This window comes from Haemorhous mexicanus, chromosome 6 (genome assembly GCF_027477595.1).
Source record: "Haemorhous mexicanus isolate bHaeMex1 chromosome 6, bHaeMex1.pri, whole genome shotgun sequence".
Taxonomy (NCBI): Eukaryota; Metazoa; Chordata; class Aves; order Passeriformes; family Fringillidae; genus Haemorhous; species Haemorhous mexicanus.
The window spans coordinates 61,001,361-61,026,205 of NC_082346.1; the positions used below are offsets into that span (position 1 = coordinate 61,001,361).

At 46.3% G+C, this 24,845-nt stretch overlaps 1 protein-coding gene across 1 annotated transcript in view; it reads left to right on the plus strand.

Moving 5' to 3' along the window:
- The window catches only part of RTN1 (reticulon 1), a 120,350-nt gene that overhangs the window by 47,279 nt on the left and 48,226 nt on the right, over positions 1-24,845 (plus strand). The window contains exon 2 of the mRNA XM_059850538.1: positions 22,951-23,688. Coding sequence (XP_059706521.1) covers positions 22,951-23,688 — 738 coding nt within the window. The remainder of the gene's footprint in view (positions 1-22,950; positions 23,689-24,845) is intronic.

Genomic DNA, 24,845 nt, shown 5'->3' on the forward strand with positions numbered 1-24,845 from the left:
TTGTGAGTTGCAGCTTTTTGTATTTGCTATGATTTAGCAAAGCATAGGCTTGTATTGTGTCTGTTGCTGTGTTTTATCTTAAACATGTAATTAAGAGGTCTGAGTAAGAACCTGTGGGCTCTGCAGAAGGAAGCAAATTGGTGCAAATCAAGTCAACAGAGGGAAAAACTCCAGCAGAAAGATTGTGCTGCCCTGCTCTTGCTTCTAGGCTGAGAAGAGCAGCACACATCTACCTCCCCTTCAGCCAGGGGTGCCACAAAGCACTGAAAACTTTCTGGGATCTGAGCTTAACATTTAGCCTGTCTTGAGTTAAATAACTGTGTAGAGAAAGTGGGCTTCTATACCACGAAGTGCTGGAACCCAGGGATGCTGATAAAATAGACAGTGTCCAGGAGATGAGGGTACTGGGTCAGGGAGCTTGTGGTGCCCAGCAGAGCTGAGAGCCTGATTCCTCATCTCCTGTGCCTTGGATCTCTTCAGGGTGCTGAAATGATTCTCCTGGATGTGGGCCAGGCTGCTGTGGAACTTCCAGAAGTTTGGGATGGTGAGAAACACAGCCCACAGCTCCCTGGCCATGTTCTGTGCTCTCCAGCCACCTGCTGCTGCCTCAGAGCTGGTGTGAATGACCTGTTGGGGTGCTGGTGAAATGCTGCCTAACATGATGGTTTAGCCTGAGATGTATTTAACAAAATAAGGCTGAGAATGTTGCAGTGATCCCCTCTGTCCTCTGGAAGAGGGGTTAAAGGGAGCAGGGTGTGGGAGTGTGCAACATTGGATGGGCTCCTGGGATCTCCAGGGGTGCAGTGATGGTGACAGGAGGCTGTGTCCCCTTGGGGTGAATGTCCCCCCCAGCACCTGAGGAGGTGTCAGGGGCTATGAAGCTCATGCAGGTGGGTGTGAGGGGCAGGGCAAGGCAGTCAGCCCCCCACTGCTGCCTTCCCTCCACGTCCTGCTTTCTTGAGAGCCAGGAAAGAAAACTTCTCCTCCAGGCACCTGGGGAGGTGATGCTGGGGTTGCTGGGCCCTTCCCTGCAAATTAGCTCGTGGCTTTGCCAGAAATTACATCATTTGTTGAGCAGATTTCTTCATTAGGGAGCTTTCTAATCTCAGACATGAGTGGCACAGAAACCCTCCCTGCTCCCCAGGCACTGAGGAAGCCGGGCTGCTCTGCCAGTCTCTGCAGCACGCTCTGCTTATTTATCATTCATGGCATCATGTTTGTTTTATGACAAATGAACTTAATCATGGTTTTCACAGTGGAATACACAGGAAAATGTACAGGATAACCATAGCTGCAGGTAGAGAAAACCAAACTTAATTTAGAAAGGATATACAGGAGCAATCTAAGCAGCCAAAGAATTGAATTAATCTAATAAAAAGATTCAGCTATACATAATTCTTCATGCTGAAACAAAAGCCCTGTGAGACAGGATGGTGCTCAGGTTCTGCGTTAAACTTTTTTCTTTTGTGTTTAACGCTCAGCCAAATCATTATTTGTTGCTGAAAAGTGCCTTTGGGTGTTGGGAATATTTTTTTCCCTCCCTATGTCTTAACGTGGAGGAGGGCAGGAATTGCAGATCATTTATTAATGCTCTGCTCCATTGTGGTCCTAATCTCCAACAGATGGGCCAGGATAGTCTGGCTAACATTCAGTGTGATCCTGCTGACTTGCACAGAGCTTCCCTTTTCAAGCACAGTGATGCAGGGACTGGAAAAGGCACTGAGTGTAGTGGTCATCCTGAAATGTGATTCCAGCAATTTCAGAAGCTGAGAGTTCATCCCTGTGCTTGGGAGAGAAGGGGATGTGGGTGTGTGTGCACACATGGATGTGCCTTCCCATGGATGTGTTTGTAGTAGCTGGGTTTTGATTCTTGGATGTGGCATTTACTGTGTGGCCATGATTGCCAGGGAAACTCTGATAATACTGTATGCTTCCAATTTCAGCACCATTTCTGCTCCTTGTCAGTGTTTCTCTTCTTTTCATGATACCAGAGTAGAAATTATGATGATTGAACCAGAAAGAATAATGCTTTAGAAACCATCCTGCTGCTATCAGGGAATTTTTGTGCTGCTCCAGCCAACTGAAATAATGGTGTGAGCTTCCTGCACTGCACTAAAACCCATTTCTGTGTGTAGAAACATCATTAGAGTGGCTTAAAGTACGCAGCATTAAAGTAGAATTTAGGACAAAAAAAATAAAAGAAACTTTCTAGTGTGTAGCAGCAGGCATCCTAGAGTCTCCAGGAGATTTAGAGTCCAAGGGTGGAGAGCTTTCCTTAGGAGATTGGTGGCAGTGATTTGTTCAGTCTGGCAAAATGAGAGCTCCAAGGGAGGGTTTGCTTCCCATGAATGTTCTCAAGGGTCAAGAGCTGATGCTGACAGAATAACTAATGGATGTAGGTTGGTGATGAATAAACCCAGGCTGGACATTTAGGAGACTCTTAAATATCAGACAGGTTGTGCAACAACTTTCTAGTAAGTATAAGGAATCAAAAAACAAGTTACTTTTTAAGGCAGAGTTTGATGTCCTGAAAAGGGCCCTGTGACAGTGTTTGTCATTTGGCAAGGGAATGGCTTTGCCTAGTGATCCAAATGTTCCCCACTTTTAGGTCTGAATTTTGTGGAAAATGGGTTCCTTTGCCGATGGAGTATCCTTCAAATGTGTTGGGAAGCAGCAGGGGCCTGTGTGAGGGAGCAGCTTGGTTACAGAACTCTGACTCCTTGGTTTAAAGGTGTGGGAGCTGCAGGTAAATAGGATGGCCTTGTCTCATCTGAAGACCCCAAAAAGTAAGTCGAGAAGAAAGTCATGGAGATGCCAGACCTTGTGGGGGTGGAAAGGGCAGGAGCTCCAAGTGTATCACCTTGTTTGCCAGCCCTTGCCTTGCCCATCTGGAAGGTATTCCCCTGCTTCCATTTGCCCCTTTGAACTGCTGCCATTCTCTCCCAGCAGCATCTCCTGCCAAGGGCTGATAGGAAATAGATTTATTTTTGAGGGCTGCAGTGCTGATAGGCAGAAAGGACTTTGAGCCATTTCCAAGGCTGGCAGCAAATCTCAGATCTGAGATCTCCATCTCCTTCTTTAAGTGTGACACCAAGGCAGGCTGTGCTTGAAACTCTGCAGCCTCTCCCATATCTCAAACCCTCTGAGGGCTTTGTTCCTGCCCTGCCTGTGCTCTGCAGGGCTTTGCATGGGGTGACAGAGGAGCATCACAGGAGAGACTGATTCCTATCTGGACATTTGTGCATTCTTCTGCATGTGCATTAGCAAGGAATTCACCAGGAAAATGGGCTTCCAACCATCAAGCAGCACTTCTGCATCTTCACAGCCTCTGCTGCTGAGCCACAGCACTGCTGCTCTGTTGCCACCCAACTTCACCTTCCTGCCATCTCCCTGCATCTCTGGTTTATTCCTCTGGCCACAGGACATAGCCCAACCAGCTAAATTCATCAATTTGTCTCTGCTGCAGCCAGGCCTGCTGGAACTGCAATCCCAGAGACTTTGGGAACAGACCAGAACTGGGAAACATACGAATTTAAAAGCAAGGATATGTACCTTCAAATTGCACATCAATTTAACGAGGATAAATTATGCAGGCACTCAGACTCTGGTGCATGTTACTGATATTTTTAGTGCCTGGACTTGCAGAAGGATGCATCTCTGTCAGCCCAGTGGCTCTAAGAGGCAGCTGAGTAAAGTCAAATTGCAGATGGACCAAAGCCTTTTGTTTTTACCTCTCATAAAAGTGATACCTCCAGTGCCATCTTATAAAATTCCCCAATGTCCTGCTTCATAAACTTCCAGACAAATAAGGCTGCCCAATTTAGATAGGCAGTAAAATCTAGCAGCCAAAGAGAAGGAACATTAAAAAAATTAAAAGGATAGCTGGAAGATTGTTGCCTGAGTCCTGTCACACAGTGTTTAGCTCCTGCACCTCTGCTCATGGGTATCCCCTCTCCAGAGAGAGAAACATATGCTTTTCAAAGCAGGCTAAATGTCCTTTATGGTCCAATGTCATGAGGCTGGGAGGAAGAGGTGGGTGGAAATGGCTTTGTGCATCTCCGTGTGCTTCATGTGGAGTAACAAGAGTGGCTCCAACTGGAGTTAGAGCAGCTTTGAGGCAGGGCTAAGCCAGCCTCCAGCAGCCCTAAAGGGAAGAAACAGGAGGTGATGCTTCCTCAGACTCAATCCCTGCCTTCCTTGGTCTCCTACCCAAGAAGAGATGGGTGGTTTTTATAATTTTGGGTTCTTCCTGCTGTAACTGGTTAAATCATCCCCAGCTGGTGCTTCTAGAGAGGGGCAGAGCAGCTGTAATGTGCAGAGATCAGGACACAGCAGCTTATTTGACTGATTCAAGCACATAGATGACCCTGGTGGCAGATTCAGCCTTAAATCAGCACATTTCTGCCTTCAGCTAATCCCCTCCCTGCCCAGCAATTCCCAGCCCTGCTGATGAGGATGCACAGAGCATCCCTCCAGCACCATGTCTGTTCCACACAAGGTCCCCACACCTGATATGGAACCAAAATAGCACCAGGCTGGTGCTCCTGGACCTGTTTCAGGCTATCCTCTGGCAGACTGGCATGGCCAAGGTGCAAGAAGCTGCTGCCTTGATGCAGGCAGCAGGACCTGCCCAGCAGCTCACATGTTTACCATGTCCCTCTGCCTTTGTGCATGTGTTGTTTCTCGTGCTCTTTGCTGCTCCAGACTGGAAAAGCTCATTCCCTGCAGGAAGACAGGTAAAATGCCTGAGGAGGCAGGTAAAATTCCATACAGGGAGGCCACCACCTCATCATTCACTCCCAAACATCCTCCTCTTCAGGCTGTGAGCTGTTCTGAGAATAGCTCCTTGCCACAGCCTCCTCTGCAGGAACAGTGTTATTTATTCACCCATTGGGTTTGCTCTGATAGTCTTTCTGAATTTATTCTAAAAAGAGATCTGCCTTGTGGAAGTGCCTGGCCCTTCCTCCAAAATGGAAGTGAGAAAAGCTCCTTGTGTATTTTCTGTGCATGGTTAAAAATAGCATCCCAGAACTGTATGTTGGATAAATATGAATGAGGGAAGAACAAATGTAGTAATCTGCAGAGCCTACAAAGGGACAGGTCTGTGTGTCTATCCTAGAGCTTCTAAAATTTCTTTTCTCTCCCATTTCATACTCCTGACTCTCCTTTCTTTGTTCTCATGGCTTTGTTTTAATTCTCCTGCATCATTCTTTTTTCTTCATTTAACTCTCACCCTGCTCTGCCTGTTTCTTTCCCTTCCCATCAGTGACCTTCCCTGCCTCTGCTTTCCATCCTGCTCCTCCACACCTCATCTTTTCCTTCTTTCCCAATACTTATTTTCCCAATACTTCTTTCCCTGTTCTTAGCCAGTTCTCCCTGTTCTCCCTCCTGTCTCCTCTTCCTTTTCCCTCTGGGGACTCTTGATCCCCAGAGCCACCCCTGACCTGGGTTGCCAGCACAGCCTTTGGCTCAGGAGCAGGGATGGCAGCCAAAGGGAGGTGTTTTATTGCATCCTGGATGTGCAGACAGAAATACCTCACTGAAATGGCTGTTTACACTTGTCATCTTGCTCAGAAATCAGACATAAGATCCTCAAGCCTGCATCTGATGTAGTTAAATGGATGAAAACGTTAGAAATGAAGAGTCTGCCCATATGTTGTGAGTGCCTTGCAGTGACAGACCTGAATGTTTATCCACATGAAGACCCTTTCACACTATTATACAGTGTTAAATGGCTTCAGGGTAAGTGGATTCAAGCCAGGGAGGGTATAAATAGCTTGCTGGAAATGCTCTTCATGCTGTCTCCTATCCTCAACTTCCCTCATCTCTCCCATTTTCAGTTTCTAAAGGAGAAAAAGGATGGGGTTTTGGGATATTTCAGGTCAGTCTGGGAGCTGTGTGGGCCTCAGCAGCTCTTTTTGTGTTAAAGCCCCATGGCTGATGTGAGCATCTGATGGGCTGTAAGGAAAGAGTCTCAGCCATGTGGATGAGAAAGCATCAAATGCTATTTAAAATTCCTTGGAATCCCTAACTTATTGTGGGAAGCCGTTGCTAACAAATTGGTGGAGTTTAACCACACAAAGCCCCTTTTCCTCTTGGAAGAGGAATTTAAGGGAAGGATATAGTTACTTCTGTGTTAGAACATGGGCAGCCTTGCTCTTCCTCCATCCAGTGCTCTCTGTCCATCCTCAGCTCTGTACTAATCTAATTTCATGTGTGCTAAGGAATGGGCACTGTTCTAACATTCAACATCAGGAAAAAAAAGTGTTTATTGCCCTCCTTAGTGAAAAGGAAAGTTCTACTGAAAAATTAAACCTCTGCAGCATCATACTTTAAATCCTTGTCAAAAAAGGAGGGGAAATGGTTTCAGTTTTAACATGTTTGCTTGGGCTACCAAAAATCCTCATTGCCTGTATTTAAATTAGAGCATATTTTGCTCACTTCTGGAAACTTGGCTGTGAAGTGGAAGCTTCGGACAAGCTGGGCCTTTCAAAGTGGGGTTCCTTTTGCTTTTTGCCCTCCACAGTTCTGTGCCACAACTGATAGCACTGAGGAAGACAGGACATGTTTGATCCAGTGCTTGGATCATCTGCTGTGGGGAGCAATGGGAAATGGAAAGCCAAGATGTCTCTTACCCCTGTTGCACAACTCCTTCCAATAGATGGGATTTTGGAAGGGCAATTTATATTAATACTCAATAGGATGTTGCTATAGCAACTAAATGATGTGGTGAATAATTTCATGGGCTTAAATCCAAAATGCTGGGAGCAAAGATGGGTCTGAGCATGATTTAGGACTTTGGTTGTGTGGGTGCTGTGCTGGAATGATTGGACTTGGGAAAAAGTTAGGGTAGAAGATAAAAGATGCTCCTCTGGCTCTGAAGGGAGCTGGACCCTGTTAGGTGCAGCTGGGGTGGGAGAGTGAAAATCAAGGACACTCCAGAATCCTCCCTATGCACCAATTTGTATGTGCATCAGGGTCCCATGAGGGACCCTGATGCACAGCAGCTCCCTTTTGGTATTAGAAGTTTGCTGTAAACCAGATCTGACATTTAGCTTCAGGTCAAATTAAATTGATTTGACCTAGAATGATTTTTATTGGTTTGTTTTTGTTTCACGTTAAAAAAATCGTTAAAAAAAAAATCTGTTACAGCTCAGTTCCAAGCAGAATTACTTCCCTTTAATTTTCTCTCTTGCCAAAGTGAAGAGTCTCTTATTTGCCCAGTTTTCATCTGCAGTGCTAAGTCACAAGAGGCAAAATTGGGCTGTTTATGGTGGTGCCAGGAAAAGACATTATGGTACCCTGTCAGAGGGCAGAGTTGGAATTTATTCACTCATCCAGATGTGCTGTAATGGGGACATGGTGTATGGACACCCCTGTGCTCCCTGTTTCACCCCCCTGCCCTTTTGCATCAAGAAATATACCTTGTATACATGTGGCCTAATTTTATATATTAACTTCAAGCCACTTTTTCTCCCATCCCCTAAGACTGTGACTAATTCCCTCCCTTCACTTATACCTTGAGAATATTTATAGCCCGTGATCCTGTTCTTGCCCTCCCTTCCCTCTGCTGTGCAATATAAATTTATCTGTTATTCCCTCCTCCAAACTGGTCCCTGGTGTCCTGCCCTCCAGTGCTTGGGCCATCAACATCTTCTGTAGCTTCTCTGCATCTTTCTGGTTTTATCCTCCTAACCAGGGAAAACAACCCACAGAAATGCCCAGCTCCTGGGTTTTCTGTGCTGAAGGACAAGGTACAAACAAATAATGGGGTCTCTTCTGCTGCCCTGTCCATCTCTATCAGGGACTTTCTGTTTTGCATTGCAGGGTTAGTGCATGAGCTCCTATTTATATTATTTCTGTTCATGGGCTGGCTCTGGGCTCCTGTAGGGTCCTGCAGGGTGTGCAGTGGTGCTCAGCACTGCACCCACACCCTCCCTGCTGAGGGGAACACTCTGCATCCCTGGGCACAGGGTCACCCCTTGAGGCATTCACAGCACCCTGGATGAGGTTTGTAATGCAATGAATGATTACCAGAATCTGATACTGCATGTAAAGACCTCCCTCCAGGACATCTTAGTGTTTTAATTCCCCTGTTATCACTTTATCCATCTGACTGATATCCTGTATGGACATTATGAGTTGATTGCCAGAGGGAACACAATGTCAAAATTACAAGAGAAAATGAAGTTTCCCACACTCAGTATTTTTCCTGTGCTAGAGCCAATGTTATAGCCAAGAAGGCTATTAGATTAAATTTTTAAACATTTTTATTTTGAAGCACAGAGGCTGGACATGACTGAGCAATATGTGCTGGCAGCACAAAAAGTCAACTGTGTCCTGGGCTGCAACAAAACCAGTGTGGGCACTGGGTTGAGGGAGGGGATTCTGCCCCTCTGCCTTCTCTGGTGAGACCCACCTGGAAAGCTGCACCCAGCTGTGGAATCCTCAGCACAGGAAGGACTTTGAACTGTTGGAGTGAGGCCACCACGATGCTCCAAGGGCTGGAGCTGCTCTTCTCTGAAGGCAGGCTGAGAGGGCTGGGGATGTTCAGTCTGGGAAAGAGAAGGTTCTGGGGTGACCTAATTGAAGCTAAAAGGGCTACAAGAGATCTGGACAGGGCATGGACTGACAAGACCTGGGGGAAATGGCTTCAAACTGTCAGAGGGTGAAGTGAGATTGGAGATTAGGAAGAAATTCTTCCCTGGGAGGGTGGGGAGGCCCTGGCACAGCTGTAGCTGCCCCATCCCTGGAAATGTTCAAGGCTGGGTCTGTTGGGGCTTGGAGCAACCTGGGATAGTGGAAGGTGTCCCTGCCCATGGCAGAGGGGTGGAACTGGATGATCTGTAAGGTCTCTTCCAACCCATTCTGTGATTCTAATGCTTAAGCTAATAGGGAGGTGATGCTCTTCTAAATGCCCTCTGGCCCACTGACAGTGGTGGACTCTAAAAATGGGCTTTTCCCAGAGAATAAAGTGCTTCACTTGCTCGGAAGTTTTCTGGATCTCCTATCTCTTTGAAAACAGCATGGAAAAAACTGCTTGCCATATTTTCATATTCTCTTTGGACATTTTTATCATTGTGGCACAGACCTGTGAGTGAATCAGCAATATCTGCAGAGATGTCCTGTCCAGAGCTTGTTCTGGAAGCTGCTCTCTCCTCAGCTGAAGTGCTGTAGCTGGTGCATCTGCTGGGAAGGAAAGGTCCTTGTTGATCATCACAGATGCAGTTCCAACTGGTGTGTAGCTTTTTTCCAAAAGCAGCTCCTGCTAGAGCCTGAAGCAGGAGAACTGCCCTGGAGGTCATGTATTTACCTTGTCTCTTCAAGCAGGAGCACCTCCCTTGATTGCATCTGAGAGCTCCTTCTCTAACTACTCTCCAAAACTTCCAGGTGCTCAGGATCTGAAACTTCCTGACCTGCAGAGGAAACTATTTCAGTGCCTTCTGCCTCCTCTAGGACCAGGGTGGGAGTCCAGGGTGTTCCAGTGGGGGAAGGGGCATTCTTTGGAGGAAAACAGACCTGCCTGTGCCTGAAAATCAAAGTTTTCATTGCAGCTTTTCCTAGAAATCCTGCAGCAGGTGTGGATGAGGCAGCAGCACTGCTGCACACAGATGGGGTGACAGGAGAGCAATAGGAGAACTCTGCTCCTGCCTTTCCCTGCAGCTTTCACAGGCAGCTGGGGCCTGACCCAGCTCTGGTAGAGCTGCACAAGGTTATCAGGACCTGTGTAATTATCCCCAGCCTTTCCCTCGTGGAGCCAAAGCCCAGCAGAGCTCCAGGAGAAGCTCCTGACAGGGAGGTTGGTCCCGGTGCTGCTGCAGAGCTGCTGCCCCCCTCCTGCTTTAATCACACACAGCAATCCCAGCAAATGGGTGGTTTGGATCAAGCTTGCTCTGCCACAGCCTCAAAAGCTTTCAGGAGTGCAGGCTCTGTTGTCATTAACTCTGCAGAAGGCTGGGATTTAGCCACCAAGCTCGGCTGTGGGCAGCTGGGACCCTGCAAGGAAGGAAGGAAGGAGCATCACCTGGGCTTTTAGGGAGGGTGACAGTGGAAACCCAGGGCACCAGGAATATTTCTCTGTCTGCTCTGGAGTGCCTTGACCCCCAGGGGAGCACTGACCCTCATTCATGGGGAAAGTTTCCTAGACTTCAAGATAGACTGGAATCCACAAAATAGATTATAGAGAGTAGTGTAGGTGTATCACTTAGGTGGGAAATTTAGGTTTTGGGATTTTTAGTATGCTGCAGATGGAAGCAAGATGGAGGGCACAGGGTGTTGTCCTGGGCTTCTTCTTCATGCTTCTTCTTCCTTCTTCTTCATGGGCATTTTGTAATTGGGGGGAAAAGTCCACATTGGGGGCTCTGAGGGATCAGTTGTTGGGTTAAAAGGGAAAATAATCTAGGAGTCAGTTCTTAATTGGATAGTTTAGTCTTAAAAGTTTAGTCTTGTAACAAGAGATTGTTGGCCATTTTGTGCTTTGCTGCTGAACTCACAGTGGTGAGACTGTTTTACTGATAAGAAACAATAAACGCCTGAGTCCAAACATGAATTACTGTCTCAAGTGCCTTCAATGCAGACTCAGAGAAACCAAGGACTGGTACAGCCACAGGTGGCAGTCAAACTAACCTGTGTTCCTTGAAATCTTAATTATACTTTCACTCTGAGCAGAGTTCAAACTTTCTGGCTGCTCCCCTGGGTGGGTGAGTATCGGTTTCTCTGGGTCTGGATTGAAGGCACTCAAGATGGTAGTTCATGTTTGGAGTCAGGTGTTTATTATTCCTTATCAGCCTCACGGCTGTGAGTTCTGCAGCTTTTCATTAGCAAGGCACAAAATGGCCAACTGTGTCTTGTTTCAAGGTCTTTAAGACTTAACAAACCAATTAAGAACTGACAACTAGATTATTTTTCCTTTTAACACAATAACTGATCCCTGGAAGCCCGCAATGCGGATTTTCTGTCCAATCACAAAACATCACCCAAACCCATGAAGAAGGAGGAGGAAGAAGGTAAAGAAGAGCAATCTGCCTCCATCCTAAAACCTCCATCTTGTTTCATATTCATTTCTATATTCTAAGCTCCTAGACTCTAAGTTTTCCACCCTGTGATATTACCCACTTCTAACCAACTACACACCCATAATCCCAGTGCTATCAATCAATTTTAGAAGCCTGTTCCATGACCTCAGGTCAAATGCAGTGTTCTCTTGTGGGTCTGTGCCTTTAAGCACAGAAAGTTTAAAATTCTCAGCATCCAGGCTTCCAACAGGTGAGCAGTTTTGGTGTCATGTACTCACAGTAAAGGGAGGGAAGGACTTGTGTTGGTTCTTCTGTAACGTAGAGTGAAGGGTGGGATAGGTCTGAAAAACCTCCTCCAAGGGGGTGAGATATCTGGGGAGGATTTTTCTGTCTCTGCTTGGAATGAACTCCTCTGTTACAGGAGAAGAGACACAGTGGCAGGTAAAGAAAGGAGAGACCTTGAAGGCAAGGACATTTCTAGCATTAGTTACAGCACACATGGCCCAATCCTCCTCAAACAGAAGCTGGAGCCAGCAGGTTGATGCTGATTGATGACTGCAGTGGCTTTGCCCCAAATTCTGCACTAGTTTGAGAGGTTTAACTTTTAATATAATTTTGAAAAAATTTTGATTGGCTTTCAGATGCATCCTTGGTGGCACCACTTTCTAGAAACAGAGAGAAATCCCTTAAAGAGCAAGGAAACCCCATTAGCTCTTGGATCAGAGTCTTCTGCCTCACCTGCCTCTGCAGAACCTCCCCATCTCTCTTTTTTCCTTTAAATATTTTGTGATATTATATATTCTATATATCCTGCTCAGTGCTCAGGGTTTTTGTCCTAATGTAAAGGTAGACACCAGGAGTCAGCACACCTGGTCCTCTGGCCTTTCTGGAGCAAGTCATGTTGAGGTGGGAAAACCCTGGGTGGAAAGAGAGCTTGATGATGATTTTTGATATTTTTCTGTGTCAGCCTGGCACAGCTGTGTCCTCTTTGACCTAGATTTCCCGGCTGTCCCCTGGGCATTAGATTGGATCCTGATTTATGGCCAGTAATACCTTGTCTTCAGACTCTATTTGCTGGCTCCCAGGGCCTTGTACTTCCTTCCCTGGTGACAGTTTCATGCAGGTGTAACTCTTGTACCTTTGGTGGAGTCACTCCTGATTTACCCCAGCCTGCAGTGCCTGACAGCTGGTTTTCTCCCTGAATTACTGTGCCTGACACATCACTGTAGGTGTTAGGCATTGTCACAAAATTAATTTTCCTCTCGAGAGCCCTCAGTGATTTCAGCTGAACCTCTTTGCAATCGTGGCTCTGTCTCCCTGGAAGATTCATGCAGCTGGAGTGGATTCAGCCTTGGGGGATGGGGAGCCAAGTCCAAGTGCCTTTTCTCTCATTTTTATACATGGCTTTCCATGAAATTTCCACTATTTGTTACAGCCTCTATGTGAAAGGCATAGAGAGAACTCAGCAGTCCCTCCAGATGTGTATCAAATTCTTACTAAAAAACTCTTATTTCAGCAAAGCTCTTCTGCAGCACTGGGTTTTCCCTCACTGTAGAAGAGCCTGGAGCTGCAGGGCAGTGATTTCTGTCCCAGGTTTATCTCAGCATCAAAAGCAGCTGGCTTTGGAATTTCTCCCTTTTCCAGGCTGAGTTGGAATCTGTGGCTGGGGATTGACTTGGAGCAATCATGAGAAGCTGAAGTTAAAAGGAACTGGGACCCAGCAAAGGTGGGGCTGGATGGGCTGGAGGTGCCTGAGAAGGGAATTCCAGGGATGGAATCCGGCCAGGAGAGAAGGTTCTGCAAGGGAGTTTGGAGGATAACCTGGTCTGCTTTAGGGTAAAAGCAGAGAGCAGCTGAATTTCCTGAATCATGCTGGAAATGGGATTTTAAGGCTTAAAAGAAGAATGAGACTTAGCCAAACACATCCCGATTTTGTGAAGTGCTTTGGAGTCTATTGCTCTAAAGGGAGCTGGGTCCCATTTCAGGTAATGGAAAAGCATGATTTAGGTGCTAATTCACTTAGTGCTTGGAGTATTTTTGTCGTGGGGCTCAGTGAAGTTTTATCATTCCAGGGAAAATGTAACTATGGTGAAATAAGAAAGAATTAATCTTGTAAGTGGACTTTAATTATCCTCAGGAAATTGCATTTGAAGGTATTTTAGGTAGTATCATGGTGTCATTGAAACCTATCAACCAGTCATCTTACTATCACTGGAGTGAAAACCTTTCTACAAGAACCAGATTTTTGTTAACTCATTAAATGATTTTTATCTATTTTTTTTTTTTTAAGTAATGCTGAACATCTAGCAGCATTTGCAAATTTGTGCACGTTTCAAACCATTCTTGTGTTTTCTCAGGCCTCCTTTTAAAATGCTCTGTATTTTTCATGCTGTCCAGAGTGCCGTGGAGGGCTGTCACAGACCTTATGCCAGGGTTTTACTGCCAGGTCAAATTGGAGCTCTCTGAGACAATTTATTGAAGCAGAAAGCCCCGAGGGCAGGTGGGGGTGGGAAGTGCTGAATCATTTAGGATGGGTTCACTTTGCACACCAATGGTTGGCTTTGGGGCACCTGCTCAGCCTCCCCTGCCTGGTGCTGGGAGCCCCAGAGTCCTGTGGATGCCCAAGGGAGCTGAGGATCTTCAACATCACCAAACCTGAAAGCTCTGCTCCCCTGTTTGACTTGGCTTGGGCTGGGGTGCACTGTGATACCCTCAGCAGCAGCAAAAAGTGGAGCCTGATATCTTTTTGGAGAGGCATTGACAGGGAAACAATAACTGCTGTGCTGCAGCACCTGTGGCCAAAAAAAAAATGCTGTTAATATCCTGCTGGGATGGAGTGGGCCTTCTTAATCTTATTAAAAGCTCAGCAGTGTTTCCTACATATCCCATCCACAGATGAGGCTGTAGCACTCCAGAGCAGAGCCAGGACCTGATCCATGCCTGCCCAGCTGTTGGAAGAAACCAGAAGCTGGCTGGGGCAACAAGAAAAGCCCCCAGGCAGGTCCTAGGGGAGAACATAACATGGTGGTGACCTACCACCAGCTGCTGAGGGGAGAGTCTCAACCAGGCAAGCTGATGCTCCCAAAAGTGTTAGGGCCTCTAAGGGTTGGAACCAGAAAGGGATTTGCTCCCTGCTCCAGTCTCTGGGCTTACAAGAAGGTGGGGAATTGATCAAGGTTGCTGGTCCTCAGTAGCCAGCAACCTTGTCAGGTTTTTGGGGGCTGGGATCCCAGCTAACCCTCTTTCCCCCATGTATTTATCATGTGGAGGCCTGAGACTGGGTATCCCTGGATCCTGAAGCTGCAATGACTCTTTACAGCTAAAGCTGTGGGAAAGTGATGCAACTCCAGCTAGGAGGCTGTAGTAACTCATATCCTCTGCAAAATGACCTGGAGAAGAGGTTTTCCATGCACCAAATCTTACATTAACTTGTTTGAATGTAGGACTTGCTTCTGTCTCGGGGGGGATGAATCAGAAGCCACTCCAATGAAATCACTTGAGTAATCAAAGTGTCAATAGGATTGAGCCTGTTTTTTCCATACTGTCCTCTTGTCCTCCTACCTGTGCAGGAGCCAGAAGCTGCTATGGCAATGTTTCCTGTGGTCGCTGTGGGATCTGGAGGGGAAGGATGGTGTCCTGGTCAAGGGCAAATTTGGGAGAGAATCCCCAAAGGGAGCCCCTCCAGAAAGCAAACCCACACAGCTCCTCCCCCCAACCGGTTCGGGAAGGATTCCTCAGAGAGAAGTGGAAAGAACCTGTTTATTTAACAGGCACAGCACCCCCAGCACACAAAATGAACAATACCAGATAACACCACTCTGTCACTGCCCTGAAAAAGATGACAAATTCAGAAAGTCTCTCCTGGGGTGGTCGCTCTGTTATCAGTCCCTTCAGTGCTGGGGCAGCTGCTACAGCCACAAGGTGCAAACTCTCTCTTGGTGTTTCCAGGTCCCAGTCTGGAGCAGGTTCAAGTAGGTCCAAACAGGAAAAGGAGAAACAGTCCAGGGAAAAATTTGGACTGTTTAGCTAAACTAACTAATGAGCAGAAGCAAAAAGCAACAGCAAAGCAGAAGCAAGAGTGAGAGCAAAGCCAAAAACCAGGCAAAAAGCCAAAGCAGCACTATGTACTGTCCTGCCACCTGTGGGGGAGCGGCTGATAACAAAACCAAAACAAAACTTTCACTCTTCAGAGCCAGTCTTGAAGGCACAGAACAAAATATCCAGCATAAACAGAGCACACCAATGGGGATACAAGCATCACAACGTCACCCCAGGACAGACGGATAACCTGCACAGCTGAGGCACTGACTCTGCTGTCCCCAGGAGCTGAGGCACTGACTCTCTGCTGTCCCAGGAGCTGAGGCATTGACTCCCTGCTGTCCCCAGGAGCTGAGGTACAGGCTGCCAGTGGCTGGAAGCAGTGAGGAGCCGCCTTCCTGCTGCTCTCTGTGTCCCCAGGACATTTGGGACCGTGCAGAGAACCATGGGGAGCAATAACAGAATAGGATCATGTACCCTCCTGAATCATCCTGTTAAAAACGAGAGCAGGCTCCCAGTACTAAAGTGATTTCAGCATTTATGATAAGAAAAGGAAAGGCCTAGAGCAAGGGGGCCAGGCCAGGCAGGAGTGTTCCCGTTGAGGATGCTGCAGTGCTAGTGCTGGGGCTGCTCAGCAGCAATATCCTGATGGCCCAGATGGAGCAACATGGATTCAGTGGGTCAGAAACCACTTTTTATCCTGTTTTTTGTCTCTTTGGATTGGTTTCTTTTTGGATCCTTCATTTGCATGAGGGTTTAAGGCACTTGATTGGCCCAGACAGTTCTGTCCAGGCTGGCTCGTGGTGCACTTCACTGAGGTGTGTTATGGTACCTTGAGTACCATATTTCTTATAACTACCCTTTTAACCCCTTTTACAATATAACACCCAAACTAACAGTACATGGTTAACAATCTATCAACTATTTTACAACAGTTTCTAAGCTATTTTTAACAATCCGGTTTTCCTGCAGCATCCATTGTGCAAATTAATCCCCAAACGACTCTCGGGGTGTGGCTGTCCGTGTCTGCCAATGCCATTTGTGGGGATATATCTGTGCTGCAGACAGGATGGTGAGAGTTCTGGAGGAAAGGAAGTTGCCATCGTGTAAAGTGGGTTTGGGAATCCGGAGCTAAAACAAAGAGCACCATCTCCTGGCAGCTGGGAATAGCTGGCACTGCTTGCAGGGATGCACGCCCCGTTGCAGCTCTCCTGCAGGCAGCTTGCTGCTGTCTGTCTAGCCAAGAGCATCTGGAGGTGGGATAGCTCAGGGCTGACAGCTCCAGCCTGTTATAGTAACCTCCTGGAGCCAGGTCTAATAAGCTCTCGGAAGCCTATAACACACTCAAGATAGCTCAGCTACCCTTGGGGGCACAAAAATCAGCAGGATGGCTTCTGTTGCAGCACAAAAATCAGCAGGATGGCTTCTGTTGCAGCGTTGGAAACAAAAAAGTTTAATAAAAAGCAAAATAACAAAGAGAAAAACCGAGCCAGGTGCTAGACATTCTTGCTCCTGGTAAAACACTTGACAAAAGCAGTTAGTTTCTTTGTTCACATCCTTGTCTAGTTAATTGCCCAGGCAGGACTTTTTGGCTTCTGTCCAATTAGCTATCCTTATGTCTGAGGTGAAGTCCCCAAGGTGCTATGAGGTGGCTTTTCACCTAATGGATGAGAGAAACTTCTGGGCTTCTTTCCTTTTTAGAAGGACAAAGGATAGTTTTGCCACTCTGTCAACAAGGGGCACATTCCTACACCAGCCACTGAGAAAGGCAAATCCAGGGGACACTGGGAGCTGATCCAGTGGTGTTATCCATTATCACAGAGGCACAGTGGTGCCTCTGTGAGCATCTCAGCTCTTTGAGCTCTCAGCCATTTGGGTTTCAAGCTCTGCTCGAGTTGGTGCACAGTTGCTAAAGTACTTTTGGGTTTTGTTTGGAAATCGAAGTGTTGGGGGTTGGAAAATTCACGCAGAAGGGTCTTGCAGAATAGAGAGCATGACTCCCAAGTGGTGCACTCAAATAGCCCAGATTCTTTTGAAGCAGTGCATGATTTGGGCTGGGGGTGAGAGATGTCTCTGCCACTTGTGCAAGCTGCCCTTCCCACTGCCAGGAAGGCACCAGTCAAGGATATTGGGAAATCTGGACTTTCCTGAGGTTTGGGTTGAATTTTAAATAAGCAAAGAGGCAAGAACAGCTTGGTCTGGATCCAAGAAAATGGTGTGCTTTGAATTTGGAGACAGACTTGGGGCTGCTGGTCTGTCTGGGTATGGGAAAGAGGAGTTGAAAAGTGATGTAAGGCTGAACACCTGCATAACAATGTGTATGGATACAGATGAGAATGCAGTGAGACATTATGAGTTTTAAAAAGGAAAGCAACTGAGTCGGGGAACTAAAAGGACACAATGAGACATCATGTATCAGGGTCAAAAACCAGAAACAATTATTTCCCTTTTCCCCTCCTTATTTTTCAGTGTAAATAAGGAACAAAAAGAAGCCAAGGTCAAGCAAAGGCTCTTTACTAGTGGCTGATGACAAAATTGTAAATCTGGTACAGAAAAGAAAGGCAGGACTGTTTAATAACTACTTTTGCTGTGCATTTGGAAGAAAGCAGGAAGATACATTTTCCTAATGGTCATGGCTGAGTGATAAAAATGAAATTATATCTCTAATTATTAGTTACTGCAGGTCAGGGATTGTTGAAATTGGACAGGGTGGATCTGGGTGAACATGGGAGAGAGCTGGGAAGAAGTTCCCTGCTTCTGGGAGCTTTCATCCCTGCAGCACTGGAGCAGCCAGTAATTACTCCTGAAGCTCAATATCCAAAGCAAAAAGTCAGAGCCAGCTATTTAAAAGACTTACAGGAAGTTGCTGGAAGCTGCTTGTTCCCACTATTCTGCTTTTGTCTGCAAAGGTCGCTGAAACCTTGATTCCTCCCATTGCAACCAAAAAGATTTTGTCTTCTCTGCACAGCTCCAGGCTGTAAAAGCTGCATCACCTAATTAAATATTGGTTCTCCCCTCTCTTTTTCTGAAAATTTGTTAATTTTGAGCAAATCAGTGACACGCAATAAATATAAATACAGAATCCTGCATTGAGGGGTTGCCAGCTTTGGGGAACTGAAATTTCACATCACAGAATCATGAAATGGTGTGAGTTGAAAGGGACCTTAAAGCTCATCTTGTTCCAACCCTCCTGCTGTGGTCAGGGACACCTGAGCAAAGACCAGGACCCTCAAATGTCACTCTGTCTGTGCCAGTGAAGATAACAGAGCTGCATGTGAAGCTTGACAGGTTAATATGAAATAAGGTTATTTTCTTGAAAGTTAAGCACAATATTCTGAAGTGATCAATTTTAATAAGGCCAAGAATACTCTAGTTGGGGAAAAATGGAGATACTTTTATTTAAATTTACTCCTTTTCTTGCCTGTGATCCTTAGCTAACTTTTTGTTCCCTGTTCCAGTGTGCTGCAGCAGAGCAGCTTGCCTTGATCCAAACTGGTCTTCAGCTGCCCTTCTTAAATTAAGAGCTTCTCTGCATGAAACTGATGATTTCTAAATTATATCCTGTGTCAACTGCTAAATATCTCTAAATCCAGTTCCACAGGAGAGGATTTCTGGAACATTCACCTATTCTGAGCAAACAAAACAGTCATTTTCCATTTTTTTTTTCCTTTGCAGTTGATGAAAACACATGTAACTTGCTGAGCATCTCAGCTGGGCTGGAGTGATTGAATCAGACCCATTACTTCTTAGCTGGTTGCAGGAAGTGAAATTATTTCCCGAGGGCTCGTGTTACAAGAAAGCACAAGTGCTGCTCTCAGGAGCTGAATAGCTTTCCTTCACCTGAATTGGCAGGCAAGTTTTTGGGCAGTTTTGAGTGAAATCCTGCTTAAAAAAACCCCAACCTTTGTAACAAGGGTGAATTCAGACCTGATACTGTCATCTGTTATCGGTGCTATTCAAGGCTTCTCCTTCCCACGGATATTGAACCAAATACACTTAAAGTCAGAGAGGGCATTGCCTAATCTGAGTACACTATTCCTCTGCAAAAATCTGCTCAGCTATTATCAGTTTCCATGTCTTTAATAGCCAGTCTAATAGCTGAGAGATTCACACTTCCCAAGTGAGAGGCAGTTTTGGCAACGGCTGTAAATCAATCCCAGTGGAAATAGGGAGTTACATTAAATCCTATTAATTAGGCAATTTCAGCTGTCTTCAGTGCTTTTGACTCTGCTGTCGCCTTGAGAGTTGGGATCCCCATATGTCCTGCTAATGTGAACCCTCCCTTTGCTCACATACCTTGTAACTCTCTCTCCTCCTCAACCCCAGTAGGAAATGCATTTCCTGGTTTCATTTTTATTTGCAAAGCTGCTGCAGGAAAAAAAACCAAAAAGGTTTAGGATTGACAGTGATTCCATTCTAAATCAGCTGCTGTGTTAACATCTGCTACAGTACTGGGTTTGTAATATTTGAAAATATGATGTTTGAAAATGTCATGTTTGTGTCAATGACTATTTCAGGGTTACTTTTCTTTCTGCTGAGGAATAACCTAAAGATTAGAATGGTATTTTCTCAACCTCTCTTTATCACTGTGAGCTCACTTTATCACTCCTGTGAGCTGCTCAGGCTATAACTCCTGCTCTGAAGCACCTGACACAAATGCATTAGAAACCTTTTCACTGCTCTATTGATCAGCATTGCTAAGAGCTGCAAATGCTTGTGCTTCTGGCTCCCATGTACTGTGGACAAAGCACAAATGAAAGCTGTGAGCAGCATCTGTGAATATTGCTTTGGCAGTGGCTTCAATCTCCTTCGTCTCTGTTTGTGCTCCCTCTCTCCTAGCAGTAGTGGGATGTTTGTGAGAATGGATTTTTGCCCTCTGATGGTGTTGTGACAGCATAATCCTCGTGAGCAGAAAGTATTCCACAGCCATCTTGAGCTGGTCCAACGCCACTCAGGGTCAGTGGGGCTTTTCTAGTGGATTCAGCGGGCTTTGGATCAGGTCCAGGAGGCACTGAGGAAGCATTTAGTGAAAGAGCAGCCCTGAAACCCTGTGATTTAGACAGCCACTCACCCAGCACAAATAGTAAATTACAAACAGCAGACACTGGCAGCAACAGGCATGAGTAGTCTGTAGTCAGCTATTCACAGTCTGGAGTATGTTGGCGTAAACAATGCATCAGATAATTCCAGCTAACCAACACATTTGTGAAAATCCAAGCCCGTTCATGGACAATTTTCAGAAAGGCAAGTTCAGCAAGAAGAGCATTGGCAAGGAATTGAACCTTTCCCTTTTTGCTTACTGCTCATTTAGGAATATGTTCTGGATATGAGCTGTTGTTGCAAGGCCCTGGATGAGCTCAGGTAGAACCTGGGTGTTGGGCAGCCCAGTTTATCCCTTATTCTGCTTTGGTTTCACCTTAGGCTTCATTCTCACATAGCTTTGCTGTTAGGACTGAGTTATTGGGAGCAGTCAGGATGGGAGCTGCCTGCAGCAAGTCACAAAGGCATCTTGCAGCCCTGAGTGAGCTGGCAGGAAAACAGAAGGTGAAGTTTGGAGCAGTAAAATATTGTATTTGCAGGGAATGCCCCGACAAGGGCAGGAATGATGGATCTGACTCCACATTCTCAGAAGGCTAATTTATAACTTTATAATAGTATATTATATTAAAGAATACTATACTATACTAAAGAATACAGAAAGGATACTTACAGAATGCTAAAAAGATAATAATGAAAACTCGTGACTCTTTCCAGAGTCTTGACACAGCTTGGCCCTGATTGGCCATGAGTCCAACAACCAGAATGCAATGAAACAATCACCTGTAGGTAAACAATCTCCCAGCACATTCCAAAGGAGCAAAACACAGGAGAAGCAAATGAGATAAGATTGTTTTCCTTTTATCTGAGGTTTCTCAGCTTCCCAGGAGAAAAATCCTGGGCGAAAGAATTTTTTCAGAGAAGGTGAATGCCACAGTTAAATGTAAATGTGCATAGAGAGGGGGAAATAAGCCCCAAGTTCACATCTCCACAGTGACCCTCACCACTCTGAAGCAAGAGCTTGCCTTGATGATAAATATTTCTATGAAAAGTTCTATGCAGTGCTACACAGCAGTGAGAACACCAAGCTGAAGGCTGGGAATGACTGGGAATGGATGATTTTCCACCTGCTGGCTGCAGCACCCCTTGCTCTGTGCTCTCCTGTGGCAAAGGCTGCTACAAATCCCTGGCTGTGGGGATGGAGCTGCTGCCTGCACCATGTATTCAGGAGCAGATTAGCAGGGAGGACTGCACCCAAAGCCAGGGAGGATGGGGACACAGGAGCAGGTAGTACAGGTAGGATGAAAAACAAGGAGTGGCACTTTGGAGTTGCTTTTTTTCCCTGTGCTACCAGGTTTCCTCTTGTAATGGGAGGGGCATGTTGTTCCCAGCCTAGAGGCGATCCAAGGAAAAGAAATTGCTTGTAAGACATCACAACACTAAACAATACAGAAATAAGATGAGGGAAACGATCACTATGCCTTTGTGCAGGGCTCGGGGTATATGTGTGTGTCAAATCCAGTGAGGCTGTGCAGTAAAATAAAGCCTTCAGCTACAACTCTGAAGTATTACAGGGCAGAAAATCCTCCCTCAGGGCTCCCTAAATGAGCTGCACATGCCTGATGCATGGAGGGCTGTGGGCAAAAGCAGTTGTGGTGGTGTTTAGAGATGGTGTCAGTCTCTGTGTGTGCAAAGGGGAAGGAAATACTCAAATGCAAGTACCTCTGGAGCTTTTGCAGGGACATGCTCCAGCTTCTGGCTTTGCAGCTGCAGCAATGTCCCTTTAGTATTGTGATGAAGTCTGCACTGTGTGTGGTAGCCCAGGCACGTGTAGAGCAGGTCAGGAGCCTCCCATCCCTCACAGGTACTGAGCAGAGGTTGGAGAAAGCCAGCCAGCTCCTGTGATGCTACAGCACACGAGGGGTTAACAGGCTGCTCCCTCCCATAGGCAGCAGCTCCTACAGACATTGGCTTTGTTCCTCCTCTTCCCATTCCCTCAGCCCCCACAGGAATCCTCTCCCCGCCTCCCCGGTGGGGGATCTCGCTGTTCCTGTCCTCGAGCTGTGCTTTGTATGGATGCTGCAGAGGGAGAGTGGCCGCTGTTTCTAATTTAATTAGCATCATCCCGAGGAGCTGAGACCGTGGCACAGGGAATTAGAGGCATGGAAATGATGCATGGGTTTAACCACCTTCATGCCAGCATGATGATTTCTAGGTGATGCACACGGGCTACAGCTTTCTGAACATGTGGAAATCACTAAATGAGGATGTTGAGTCTCTGCCTCGGTGTTTCACAAATTAAGAGAAATTTTAAGAGAAAATTTTAGAGAATTTTAAGAGAAAATGTAATCTAAATCTGCTTGCCAACTTGCCCTCTCAATTTCTGTCCAGCAGATTATTTTTTTCATAATGAAAAGTTTCCTTTAGGATGAAATTCCTCCAGTTCTATGTATTTTAAAAGAAATATTGGTGTAGTATTGGACATTAGATTTCTTTTAAGGATATGGGATGCTGAGCCCCTGAGTTGGATTGTGAGGGATGCTGTGAGGTTGCAATCACAGAAAGTCTTTATTTACAGGCTGGGCAAACATTGGCCAGGAATGTTTAGTTACTATCAGGATCCTTATAGCTATTTTAAGATGGAACAGCAGCTGGAAGCCTTGTGTGACAGATGTGCCACTGTATTGCCCAAAGGCATGGAAAGAGACAGTCCCCAGGAGCTTGCAAGCAAAGTCAAGTCTGGTTCACAAACCAAATCTAAGCTCAGCAGGGAGTGAGTGTGGCTTTGCAGAAAGCTTGATGCAGAAATCCTGCAGGAACCTGTGTCTCACTGTGCCATCTTTTTGCGTGTTTGCTTCAGGTGTCACAGGCTCGTCACATCTCTTCGACTACGGCTCCACTGCCAACGGAGGGGACAACTCCTTCTACACCTCCCTGATCTCCGATGTCCACTACACCACCCCACGGGACTCCACCTATTTCACAGGCATCTATCAGCAGGAGAACACCCCCATTCCCTGCTCAGGCAGCACAGAGGGGTTTAATGCCCTGGGCCATCCTGTTCAAGACGTGACTGGGTTTGAGTCCCGTGGCTTGTTTAGCTCAGACTCGGGAATAGAGATGACTCCCGCAGAGTCTACTGAAGTCGACAAAACCTTAGCAGATCCCATGAAAGTAGAAGCTTACAAATACATGGACATGAGTAGATCAGAAGAAATAAAGTACCAAGAAAAACATGACTCTGACTCAGAAGATGAGAGCCCAGGCCTTAGTGATAAGTACCGGGGAGCACCCGTGGGGTCCAGCCATGCCGCCGAACCTCCACGGACGCCTTCGGAGAGCACAAAGGCAGCCAAGGAACAAGACCTGCTGGAAGACAGAAAGTCTGGGGGTCAGCACAGTCCCTCTGTGGCTACAACCCCTGTCAAGATCACGCTCACTGAGACAGAAAGCACCAAGGAAGCTGCCAGCAAAGAGCCGAGCCCGACTCAGCCGGACGCCGGCCTGAAGCCGAGCCATGAGGTGGTGCCGATGGTGACAGTGTCAGAGCCAGAGGATGACAGCCCAGGATCTGTCACACCACCCTCCTCTGGCACAGGTAATGCTGGTCTTGGTGCAGGGCACTGTGGGTTTTGCTACTCAAGAAGTGGTTGCAATTGTACCCTGCACGTTGGAGAATTACCGTGGATTTTTGGGGTGAGAGAGGGCATTGACAAGTGTCTGTGGCCAGAGGTGTTTGTGCTCTCCTCTGGCACCAGTCTGTGCAGCCAAAGTGAAGGCGGAGGCAAACTGTGCTCCCCATCATGGCACACTGCTCAGGATGGGCTGTCCTTCTGTATGGAAAGGGATCCAGGCCTGCTGAGCCCAGTCCTCAGGGATGTGTCCCTGTGGGCATCACTTGGGTATCTTCATCTAGGCCAAGGCTTGAACTGGATCTTGGTGGTTTGGGGGTCTCTTGGTCACCCTGGCTGCCCTGATTCTCCGAGGGAAATGAGGTGTGTGGGATCAGGGCAATGCAACTGACTGGGCTCATATTAACAAAAATGTTAATGGCTGGCTTGGCATCTTTTTGCCCCTGCAGAAAATAAGGTTAAATTGTTAAAAACCAGTGCTGTTTTCACGTCAAAGTGCTGATTTTATAAAGTGCTGAGGAGGGAAATGCTGTCACCTCATTTACAAAGGGGACTGAAGGGACAAAGGGCCAGTCTCTTTAAAAGACTCCTGTTTGCTCTTGGGGGTTTACCAAACCCCCAAGTTTATACATTTTTTCTTACTGTCTGATTACTGCAGTAGTGCATAATATCTATTCCTCATTTTCCCTATTATACACTGCTAAAATATAAAAGTAGCACAGTCCTTAAAAAGGACTAAAGTTCTGTGACAGAAAACTAAATTTTTTGACTGAAAATTAAATTTCAGTGTCCCGGATCAAAATCCTGTAACAATAAACATTTGACACAGAACATCCCCCATAACCTGAAACTTATATTGCTTCAATTTTATTTAGAAGCATTAAAAAAACCCCAAACAACTAGAATCCTTAAATTGGCAGTCTGGCACCTACACTAATACCTTCCCTTGGAGAAATCTTTGGTTCCCACAGAAAAGTGAGGGAGCATTTGTGCACTTCCACATGGGAAAAGGAGATAGAGTCCACCACAGCCGTGAATTTATTCTGCCTGCATCAGCCAGAAACTTTAATGAATAGACTTTAGAGCCACGACATTTTTCTTCTTTATTTGACTGAGTGAAATT